We start from the raw sequence: 12,669 nt of genomic DNA, 5'->3' as shown, positions 1-12,669 counted from the left end.
GTCTTTCCGAGTGAGGATTGATCATATTACCCAGGGTCCTCCTCCTTGCTTAGGTTCTTTAGGAGTACAGATTTTATGTTTATCCTATATTATATGTCTAATATCCACTTATAAGTGAGTATATACCATGTGTGAATTTCTACTTCTGGGAAAAAAGACAATCACAGATTTAAATAGAGTATTTTAATGAAGTTTAAATACTTTGCTGAGACTCCTACCTATACTAAGCATTGTTTTGGAGTTGTGGAGATCAGGTTCACAGCCTTGTGCATTCTGGAAAGCACCTAATCACTGAGTTATTATGCCTCTATCCACTATATATAAAAATGTGAAAACAGATGGTCAAAGACTTATATACTAATAAAATTCTCACAAGACAGTTATATCATAAGCTTTTATTTATCATTAAATTTTGAAAACTATATGAATTGGTTCTTCATAAATAGGAGGCAAAGTCTTTCCCAGGAGCTCACACTTTAATTTCACAGCAGAGGCAGGGCAGTATTGTTGAAGGGTGTTATTCTTAAAATAAGTGGAAACATGAATCACAGGGATAGCCACACAAACTATATTTTATGTTCTCTTCCATGAAACCAATTAAAGTCACTCTTCCTAAGACATTTCTTAGTTATTTTTAATTTTTGATTGGCTTTTGGTTTCTTGATTTTTTAATGAAATAAATTGTTTTTGGTGGGGGACAGATATGCTCAGAGGAGCTGGTGCTCTTCTACTGCTGTGTAGGTCATCGGCATCAAACCATGGCTATCAGGCTTGACAATGGGCATATTTATCTGTTGAAGCATCTTGCCCACTCTCACTATTTTATTTTACTTACTAATTTATTATTTTACTTACTGATCTTTTTTTGAGACAGGGTTTCACAATGTAGTTTTAGTTGGTCTATAACTTGAATTGAAGGACTGCCTCTGTTTTTTGAGTGCTGGGATTACAAATGTGAACCACCATGCTCAGTTCTGTGTCTAATTTTGCCAAAGGAAAATCAAAACCAGATAATGTCACATTTTTTAAAGTGTAACTGTCATACTCTAGATATTTCATGAATTTCCAATTAAAGTCATCCATCACTGATGATACAAATCATTTCTGTCTGCAATGTAAGAGCTTTCACATGAAAGGAGGCTCCATCCTCTTAGCACTAAGAGCATAACTCAGAAGCACAGGGCAGTGGAACCTTCAGCCCACACTCTGGCTCCACTGAGGCACTCTGCAGACAAAGCACACACTGGGGTCATCTCCCACTCTCTTCACTCACTCAGTGGGAGCCAAATGTGCAATGTGTCTAATTAACTTGCTCAATTTCCTTCTTCCAATTTACAATGCCCTTTAACAACACCATTACTGGAAAGCTATTGTTGGCATGGACAGTACAAAACCTGATTTGGGAAGAAGCATATTTCAAATGCCTAAACATCCCCAAATTGAAAACTGTATAGAGCCAGTTGCCTCACATGCTGACAAAAATAAATCTGGGCATGGACCATTTTGTAGAAAAGAGAAAAAGTCATATTAATTTAAAATGTATGGTTATATATGAAAAGAATACAAAATAACCCATATAATTTTTAACACCTAAAATCAGTAAATTAATAGCACATTTAAGTATTGGCTTTCAAACAGTAAATGGACAGTTACAAGAAAAACAGCCTCTCCCATGTTAATCTTATGGGCACCGGAACTTCTATTTAAATAAAACATAGTGTGACTCATTTCAATTTAGAAATCTGTTCTTCTTAATGTTTCTGAGTTTGGTGCAAATCAAATCTATCACCAAGAAATAAGAGCAGAATGCTTAAAAGCATGAGGGAGCCAATCTGTCTTCTAAATGAACCATGTGAGTTCGATACCACAAATGAAAAGTTAGAAATTGATATCAAAATGAAAAGTGCCTCCTAGAAAGACAATTATGTCTCTGGACAATGTCCTGGTAGATATTCTGCGTTCCTCATCAGGGGAAATAAGCAACTGTGCTTCTCCATATGCACAGTCATAAAAATGAAGAAAACTGGCTTTTGCTTCATCTTTATGGACTCTTTCTGGTACTCAGATTCTTTGCTCTTTTTCTCTTCCTCCTTTCTTCCAGACTTCCTTCCTTATTTTTCTTTCTTTCTTTCAAAAATGTTGCTTCTACTTCCCAAGATCATTAGGAGAAAATAGGGGCACACAGTAGAAATGATGTAGGTGTTGGGAAATTTAGGTAAAAAATTGTATTAACTGTAAAAAAGGTTTCATTATGTCATTACCAACACACATGTCTCACATTACTGTTTTATTTTATTAAAAAACGTTTTACTTTACAGTTCCAGGCACATCTAGAATGATTGTGTGGACGTCATAGCACAGCCAGTTCCCTTCTTCCACCACTTGGGTGTGAGGGGTTGAAATCAAGGTGTCAACCTTGGAGGCAAGCGCCTTTAAGCACTGAGCCATGTCTGGGCCCCTAAGAAGCCAGTGTACCTCCACCACATTCTTGTAATCTCTGGACCTCTCACGCTGCTCATTCTTTTATTTTCAGGCCTTGGCCCCCAGTTTTCACATTCGAGATAAAAAAAGTGATACTCCTGTCTTTAGGGGACTAGCTTTTATCGCCTAACATAATCTCTCATCCCAGTTTTCCGCAAATGCTTAAGTTCCTTCTTCTTTATGGCTGAGTAAAACTCTGTTGTGTACACACAACTATGGATAGCTTGGCCGATTCCATAACCTGGCTATTGTGAATAGTGTCACGATAAACAAAGATGTGCAGAGATCTCCATTGTACTCTGATATACATTTATTTATTGATATCATGTAAGTTGTATGGCTAAGTTTTAGTTTTTTGAGGAAGCTCCATACTGATTTCCGTAGCGGCTAGATGAATTTATATTGCCGCTACCAACTTATAAGCCTCCTCCCCTATGTTGCGGAGGTTAAGTAGTTCCGATGGGCATTTCCAATGGGCACAGGCAGCGTGCCTTCTTCACGTAGTCATCATCTGAAGTGTATGCTCACTTCTCTGGCCAGTTGTTGACTGCAGTCTTTTTTGTTATTATTATTTTCAATTTACTTCAACCTATGTTCTAAATATTAGCCTCTTATTGGGTGAGTAGCTGGCTAGGGGTTTTACCCTACCTTCTGTTTTGTTTACTTTACAAGTACGTTGCACAATCTACCTGTGCTCGTTTTATTTCCTGAGCTATTGGGATCTTACTCCGAAGGCCTTGCCCATGCTCATATCTTCAAGTGTTTTCCACTAGTCATTTCAGTTTTTTAGGTTTTACATTAAGGTCTTTGATCCTTTTATAAGTCAAACATAAAATTAAAACTATAATTTAAAACTGATCCTAACAATTTAAAAGAACCAGGGACTTGCCAAAATGAACTCACTTCATTTCGCAAACCAAGGAAATGGCAACACAAATCTATTCTGTTCCAAACCTCTCAGTATTGATTCCCAGTGCACGGGAACATAGAGAACACATAACAGATGTAGACAGAACACAACCAAGTTGCCTCATCTCCTGTACAAATGAATAGAGCAAAATCTGAGTGTGCCTCTCATGATCTATGTGCTCTGTGCTCTAATACCGCGCATGTCTCTCAGCAGCACTGGCCGGTAGTTTTGCTCCAAAGTCTCCATGTATTCAAAATAGTTGCTCACTCGAAACCCACGCAGTGCTTCTTCCTGCCAGGAAAATATGAAGGGAAGTTTATTTACTTAGAGAAAGATGCACAATTCCAAATGAATGATATTTAAGTAGTTGAAGTATCATCTGTTTTCAGCAATAGATGCTGAGGCAGTTTACATGGCTAGTAAACGTGTAATTGCTCTTCATTTGGGAAGCTGTGTCTATGACAGTCAGGAATGAATCAGGGTCTGGTGAAGCAAGGTTATTAAAAAAACACTTTACAGCTAACAACAGCAGCAGTAGCAGCAAAAAAACTTAAACTCTCAGATGATGAAATCTTCCCAATATTTGACCTATGTTTCAGTGGTGAGCATGCAACTAGTAAAGATCCTAAAGTGTATCTATAAAAGGATGCTGTGATGTTGTAAGGAATATCCATGCTGAAGCCACTGTTCATAAAAACCTACATCAGCAGGTGGGTCATGATGCTGGCACCGGGGAGGCAAATCATCATTTGTGCTTTCATGGTTAGTGTCTCAAATGAGGGGCTTGAGAATAAACAGCAAGGGCATTTAGAATTTTAGAGTCTTTGGGGCTTAAGGATTGACTCTCTCTGAGCACACTCAAATACTATCTAATGTAGTATCTATCCAAAAGGTCTTTTGAAAATCTTCAGAATAGTTGTTCTCAGGTCAGTACAACTGTGTTAGCTTTTGAGTTCTTAAAATTTTGAAGCAATTCATGATTTCCTCAAGCTTACAGCTAACAGACAATAAAAGATGAATATGTGTGTGTGTGTGTGTGTGTGTATGTGTAGCAGACCAAAAGAATGAAAGGTAACATGTATCAGATACCAGACAGTTTGCAAGAATTGATAAAAAAGGACATCGATGTAAGGTAGCTAAAAAAAACATGCAACCTTTAACATAAAATTTAAAAGCCTCATATGTATATATGTGTATATATAAAGGCTCATATATACTTACTTATGAGTAATGATTCACAGAGTTATGAGGAACTTTATTATTATTGTGCCGTGTTTCACTCAAAATCCACAGAAAGTGAAGAAAAGGTACAGACAACCTAAAAAACTTACTAATCAACAAAGTTGAGGGAGCTGAAGAACCAATGTTTACAGATGATACCATTAAGGCTATGGAAAACACTACCCAACAGAAATATCTGAACTCTGCTTTTAATTTTTAGGTAAAGGACACTGTGCCATCCACTCTCCCACTGCTCACTCATATGCTCTTTTAGTATATATAAGCTCTTCATTCTGGACATTACCAATAAAAGTGAGTAAGATAAGGAATGCATCCTAGATTATTAATAGCAAAGGTCTCACTCAGGCATGCCCTCAGATTAACAAACAGGTAACTTCTCTTAGGGTTATTACTGTTGTGATGAATCACCACAACCAAAGCACTTGGGAAGGAAAGGGTTTATTTGGCTTACACTTCCACAGAATCAGCAAAGAAAATCATGACAGGCAATGAAACAGGCTGGGAATCCACAGGCAGGAGCTGATGCAGAGGCTGTGGAAGGATGTTCCTTACGGGCTTGCTCTTCATGGCATGCTTAGCTTGGTTTCTTATAGAACCCAGGACCACCAGTACAGGGATGGCAACTCCCACAATGAGCTAGACCTTCCCCAATCAATAACTAATAAGAAAATGCCCTACAGGTTTGCCTACAATCTGATTTTATGGAAGCATTTTCTTATTTGTGTTTCCTTCCTCTCAAATGACTTCAGCTTGTATCAAGTTGACATAAAACTACCCAGCACACAACTGAGTCACCTGGATATGGTGACACACACTTATAATCCTTGCCCTTGACAGGCTGCAGCAAGAGGACAGCAGGTTCAATGCCACCTGGGCAACATATTGAGGCCCTGTCTCAATAAAGAGAACAAAACAAATAGATGTTCAATTGACAGATGGCAGACTATTTCTTTGTAAGTTTCTACCTATCAAAAGTACTTATTCTAGGCACAGGGGTCTTTTCTGAGACTGATACTCCAACCAAGGATCATGCATGCAGATAACCTAGAACCCTTGCTCAGATATAGCCCAGGGCAGCTCAGTATCCAAGTGGGTTCCCTAGTAAGGGGAACAGGGACTATCTCTGACATGAACTCAGTGGTTGGCTCTTTGATCACCTCCCCTTGAGGGGGGAGCAGCTTTGCCAGGCCAGAGAGGACAATGCAGCCAGTACTGATGAGACCTGATAAGCTAGGGTCAGATGGAAGGGGAGGAAGACCTCCCCTATCAGTGGACTTGGAGAGGGGCATAGGAGGAAATGAGGGAGGGAGAGTGGGATTGGGAGGGAAAGAGGGAGCGGGCTACAGCTGGGATACAAACTGAATAAACTGTAATTAATATAAAAAATAAAAATTTAATAAAGTTATTCAGGTTGGAAAAGGATCAAAGTGAGACTAATCTCACTGGACCATTTTATTCTAAATAGCTATTGTTGTAAGTATAGAACTGTTATGAACTCACTCATTTTCTTAAAATTATATGTGACTTGGCTTTGATAATTTCTACACTAAAAGTATCCCTAAGTTGAAAGGCAATTCCAGTAACATCTTTCCGAACAGAGAAGATCCGATGCTATGGGAACTGCTTCCTGATACATTCACAATTTCAAATAAAAGTTATTATTCATTAAGTGCAAATTACAATAGAACACAATAGCACTTAAACAATAGCCCTAACAATAGTTTTCTGGAAAAAACATAAAAATCTACCTAACATCTTTTAATTATTGTTCTATGTTCCTTTAAACATAAAACTACCCAGGCAAGCCATGGCTAATACTTGGCTTAAATATATTTCTTCTTTAAAATGTATATTTTTTTCAAAAACTGGCTTCTCTCTTAGATATTAATTTTAAAGTTAAAGGAAATATTCTAGTAACAACACTGCAGATATACTCATAATAATAGCATATAAGGTTACTGAGGGCTCATTGTATAAGTGAAAATTTTAAATGTACATTACAAATGCAATTTTAAATAGTATTGTTCATGTTTAAGAATCTGCAGGCATTTTTTTTCTGAATAAAAATTTAAAATAGCCAAGCTTCACTTTTAATTTTTAAAGTAGAATTTCTTCATGTCATCCTAGACATTCTCTAATGCTCTTCTTGGGGTAATCTTACTTGTGATTATAATCGTTTAGATTGCTAGTCTATTATTCAATAACTAACCATTTCCTTGGAGTAGCACTTCCCTAGTTTCATTTGCAGATGTAAGAACACGGCAATCACCTTGCTCTATGAATACGGAAGCATGTAAAGTACAGTGACACTAACTACTTTTGTAACAATGGTGGGATACTTGCTCAAGAAAACACTTTGATAGGTTATACCGCAATAATTTAAATTTGGGTTAGGCTGTTTAGTGAGAGCACACCACATTTCATATTATACCTAATTTCTATGCAGTCACTTTGCTTTCAATGATTGCTTTCATCATTAATTCTGGTTTTGGGATGTTGAATTGCCAAAAAGCATTAGAAATTACCATTCTTAACCACAGTGTTATGTATGGTATTACATCACATGATGTAAACACTACTTCCTTTTTTTTCTTTGAAATATGAAAGTTCAATTCCAAGTTCTTTCTTACAGTTGATAATATTTAATCAGGGTCCAGTGAATTTAGAACATTATACAAAAGGTAACCATACTAGTTAAGAAGGGACAATTTGATTTAAGGGGAACAGAGGACTTAGATTCACACAATAAAGGTTCAAAACCTCTCCATGCCAATTTTTAGATTATGCAAGTTTGCCAACTGTAAATCTTGGTTCCCCACGTACCAATGGGGACCACAATAACAGGGTTGCTCCGTGGACAAGATAGTCTAAAACCTGAAAGCCTTATCACTGGGCACAAAGCCTTCTATGGTCTCTGTCCTGTCTCTTACCATATGCTCAATTTGTTCTGTTTACAATGTTAATCCTGACCCTTTAAGGCAACGGTTCTCAACCTCTAGGTCATAATCCCTTTCACAGGGATCATATATCAGATATTCTGCATATCAGGCATCTACATCGCGATGTATAGCAATGGCAAAATTATAGTTATGAAATAGCAATAAACATAGTTTTATGGCTGCAAGTCCTAGAACATGAAGTGTATTAAAGAGCCACAACATTGACTCCTTCACAGGTCAATAGAACTGAATAGAAACAGGCTGAAAACTACTTCTCTAAGGGCACTCAGTTCGTTCTTGCTCCTGATCTTTGAAGCTGCCTCTATATGCTTGGATGAAGGCTTTTCTCCATCCCAGAGATCCTTATAAGGTTTTTCTTTTAAGACATTCTGGACCCTTCTTATCCTTTCGGGTATCTCAAACAATGTCTCCTTCACCCTGTCAGAGTGTCCTTCATTAACAAGTATAATGTCAGGAATATTATCTACTTATACTGTTTCTCACAGAAGAATTTAAGAACCATGTGAGGCAAGGCCACTTTTTCATGTGACTCCAACAGTGCTTGCAAAACTGTTGCTACAGAGCAAGTACTAGAATAAATCAAAGAGTAAATCCTTTGTCCATGGCCTTGCATTCAATAAGCATTTAAACCATTAATGCTAGTCATAACAATGGCAACTGACAGTCTTGAAATGGCTAGAATACCCTCTCCTGAGCATATCAGACACTGGAAAAGATGAGGGTGATACATCAGGGATTACTGACTTCAGTTTTTGATCCTCAATTCCTTGCCAAGAATATAAGGAAACTAACCAATACAGATACTAAGACATCTCTGACTTTTCTCATAAATCCTCAGGGATATGCCTATGGGGAAAGCCAAATTATACCTGCACTTCTAAAAGCTGTTTGTACATGTTATAATTTTCAAAGATACTAGAGACTTAATATCTGTCAAAAGGTTTTTCAGCAACCACAGCCCACTAAGCTTGACATTTCGATTTAGTGTGAAGTAAACACAAGGTACAGAAGATCAGTACGCTATCCTGGGCTACCTTCCTTGGTTTTATGATTTTATGACAGAGTCTATTCATTTCTGAACATTTGATTAGTAATGTGTTTGCAAGGTTATGGTAAATTAAAATATTTTAAGAAAAAAAAAAAAACCTTGAGTGGGTTAAAATGGAAGGTAGTTGATTTGCTAAACCTGTAAAATTTAACAAAGATTAAACAATTTGCAATAATGCCACATCTAATAGAAAGCATTAAAGAAGTGTTTTGTTCAGCTGAAATATTTATCATTAGACATATGTGCCCTTGGGGCTAGGAAGATGGGTCAGTGAGTGGACAGAGGCATTTGCTAACATGATGAGAGACACATAAAACATGAGACTTCACTTGACGGACAGCAATGCAGATGACATCTGAAAATACAGCTGATGCTGTACTAACTCTGCTTTATTTATTCCCTGGGATGAACTTCATTAATAACATGTACACTTTTGTCTTCTAAATCTTATCATTTAAACAGTTTTTCTCTGTCTATTCTCCATTTTCTACTCTGTCATTACCTTCTGGTAACAGCAGCTGCAACAGCCATCAAAAAAGAAAAAAAAATCCCTCTCAACAATTTACTGATTGGGCTGAAATCAATCTGATTTTCCTCATAATTATAAATTAATTTTCTATAATATGCAGGATTCAGTAGAGGAATTTTAATTAAGCACTTTGAAATTTCACAGCCCGGTTTCCAGAGGAAGGCAGTCTTCCCACAGTCTTGGCATTGGGGTTCAAGAACAGGAGAATGCTAACAATCCCTGCTAGCCGATGATCATGTGAGAGAGGAAGAATCAGGCAGGCCAGGCCATGGGATATCAGCCTTCCCTAGACCCTACAAACAAGGCTTCCAATGAATCCACGGGCATGGATAAGCTTTTTATACTCCTGTTATACAGAAGTCTACTAAACAATATTTTCTTTTTTTTTATTACTTTATTTTTTTTAATTTTTTTTTATCAGTTACATTTTATTAACTCTGTATCCCAGCCGTGTCCCGATCCCTCATTCCCTCCCAATCCCTCCCTCCCTCCCTCATCTCCACCGTGCCCCTTTCCAAGTCCACTGATAGGGGGGACCTCCTCCCCATTCATCTGATCCTGTTTTATCAGGTATCTTCAGGACTGGCTGCAAAGCCCTCCTTTGTGGCCTAACAGGACTGCTCCTCCCTTCGGGGGTGGGGAGACCAAAGAGCCAGTCATTGAGTTCCTGTTAGAAATAGTCCCTGTTCCCCTCACTTTGGGAAACCGATTGGTTACTGAGCTACCACAGGCTACATCTGAGTGGAGGTTCTAGGTTATATCCATACATGGTCCTTGGTTGAATGTCAGTCTCAGAAAAGACCCTGTGCCCAGATATATTTGGTCCTTGTGGAGCTCCTATCCTTTCCCCATCAGACTAACTCCCCTTCTTTCTTATGATTCCCTGTACTCTGCCAAAGGTTTGGATCATTCTGAGTGAAATATCCCAGAAGGAGAAAGACAAACATGGGATATACTCACTTATATAGACCTATAAGATATGATAAACATAATGAAATCTATACACCTAAAAACGATAATCAATTGAGCGGACATGGGGTGAGATGATCAATCCTTGTTTAGAAAGACAGATGGGATGTGCATTGAACGTATGACAGGAGTCTACTGAGCGCATCTGAAAGACTCTAACTAGCAGTGTTTTCAAAATAAACAATATTTTCTAAAAAGAGAAAATGGTTTGGATTTTCTAGTTAATTTTGTTGGATGTTTTACTCTCTGAAATTGTGGTGGCCATAGATTTCCAGTTGGCTATTACATATAAGTTTTTGAAATCCCTGGCATTCTCAAAGAGAAAAATTAATAATAAATGAATAAAATAAATGAATAAATAAGTAAATATGGCCACTGAGTCTCAGCATTAAGCTTGAGTGTATCATCATAGCTTCAAAAGTTGTCTCACCAAGGTGTGAGGATAATGCACTTGGCTAGTCTATGGAACAGCTCATATTCTGATGTTATCTACAAGGATATTGTGAAATATAAAGCAAGCCGGGAATGGTGGTGAATGTCCTTAACTTAGCACTCAAGGTCGGCCTGGCCTTGATAGCCAGTTCCAGGTCAGCTGGGGCTAAGTAGTACAGCACTGTCTAAATAAGTAAATAAATAAATACATAAGTACATAAATAAAAATAAAAGGCTAAAACCAAGCCAACAACAAAGCATAGACATTACCTTATACTGGGTTCATGATATCATGACATTTAAGGACACTGATAGCTTAATGGTACAAGGAGAACAGGAAATCAAGTACCCATCCAAACCCAACCCCATCGAGCTGCACTCCTCATCCACCTGCAGTGCTCCCACAGTGCACTGGGGCTGACAGCCAGGGATGCTCTCCACTGACTGATCTCAGCTACCTCTGCTTCTCTTTCCAGTTTAGTGATTCAGAACATCAACCAGCTGTTGTTCCTCCTGTTATTTTGATGTTGGCGGGGGTAGAGTGCATGTGAGTCCCTTCACTGGGTTTTGCTGATGTGGGGTTATTTCCTGTGTTTTCCTGGGTGCAGTTGACCTCCTTGGGTTGGAGTTTTCCTTCTAATATCTTCTGTGGGTCTGGATTTTGGATAGGTACTGTCTAATTTTTTTTTTTTTTTTTTTTTTTTTTTTTGCCATGGAATATCTTGATTTCTCCTTCATGATGATTAAAAGTATTGTTGGGTATAGTATTCGTGGCTGACATCTGTAGTCTCCTAGTGTATGCAGGATATCTGTTTCCAGGCCCTTCTGGCTTTTAGAGTTTCAGATTAGAAATCATGTGTAATTTTGATAGGTTTACCTTTATAGGTGACTTGGCCTTTTTCTTGCAGCTTTTAATATTCTCTCTTTGTTCTGTACATTTAATGTTTTGCTTAGGCTTCAAGTGGGTACTCTAGTAAGGGAAGTGGGGACTGCATCAGACATCGAGTCACTTGCTAGCTTTTTGATCACTTTCCTCTAGTGGCCTGGACACCCTCAGTACTGAAGCAACTTAACGAGCTGGGGTGGATGGAAAAGGGAGCTCCCCTTTTCTGAGGAAAGAGGGGAGAGAGGGAGAGAAAGAGGGTGGGGCTGGGAGGGGAGGAGGCAAGGGGCTATAAGGATGTAAAGTAAATAAAATAAAAGACAGAAAAAAAGAGAACATCAACCACTCTTCACTGGGGTGTTAGAAATACAGGCAAGGAGTCTAGCCTCTCAATGGTCCCACTGAAAATCTTGAGCCTAATCTAAACAGAATACTGATAGGCTGCTATGTTCTTTTCTTTTAATTTTAATTTTTATTAATTTCACTTTATTCACTTTGTATCCCCCCCATGGCCTCTTCCCTCCTCTCCTCCCCTCCCCATCACACCCTCCTTCCCCTTCTGCACACATACCCCCTCCCCAAGTCCACTGATAGGGGAGGTCTTCCTCTCCTTCCTTCTGATCCTAGCCTATCAGGTCTTATCAGCAGTATCTGCACTGTCTTCCTCTGTGGCCTGGTAAGGCTGCTCCCCCTCAGGGGGAGGTAATCAAAGAGCTGCTATATTCTTTATAGAACATAATTCACACAGACTTTCAGTGGCAAAGCAGGCTTTGGCATGATACTTTCTTATTTTTAATCAATATGTGAAAATTAAGTTGGGGAAAGAGCCACAGATTTTCAACATTCAAGAGTCATCTAGTTTTCTTGGGACAGCTGTTAATAACTGAAAGGTTATTAAACACATGAGGTTTTCATTAACTCACATTTCTGTGCATATGTTTCTGGAAGCATGTGTACAACAGCATTTATGCAGAGGTCAGAGGGCAACTGCAGGAGTCAGTTCTCTCCTTCTACCATGAGGGTTTCCTGGGATCGAATTTCTCTTTTCTGATACCTTCACACTGAGCCCTCTTTCTGTCCCTTCATTATCTTTTTATAGATAAAATATGATTTATTCACAAAATAAAAGTTTGAAGTTCTCTTAGTTCAACTTCTTTCCTCTTAGAAGTTGTATCCGCAGATATACAAATCAAGGCCTAAAATGATGTAATTGTC

The 12,669-nt window shown here is 38.3% G+C and overlaps 1 protein-coding gene across 1 annotated transcript in view; it reads right to left on the bottom strand.

Annotated features, from left to right (window-relative positions):
- Nucleotides 1-380: 380 nt before the first annotated feature.
- Tbc1d32 (TBC1 domain family member 32) overlaps nucleotides 381-12,669 on the bottom strand; it is a 223,224-nt gene continuing 210,935 nt past the window's right edge. Inside the window, exon 33 of the mRNA XM_060373683.1 lies at nucleotides 381-3,682. Coding sequence (XP_060229666.1) covers nucleotides 3,563-3,682 — 120 coding nt within the window. The 3' untranslated portion in view covers nucleotides 381-3,562. The remainder of the gene's footprint in view (nucleotides 3,683-12,669) is intronic.

This window comes from Meriones unguiculatus, chromosome 20 (assembly GCF_030254825.1).
Source record: "Meriones unguiculatus strain TT.TT164.6M chromosome 20, Bangor_MerUng_6.1, whole genome shotgun sequence".
NCBI classification, from domain to species: domain Eukaryota; kingdom Metazoa; phylum Chordata; class Mammalia; order Rodentia; family Muridae; genus Meriones; species Meriones unguiculatus.
This window is presented reverse-complemented; position numbering and strand designations above follow the sequence as displayed.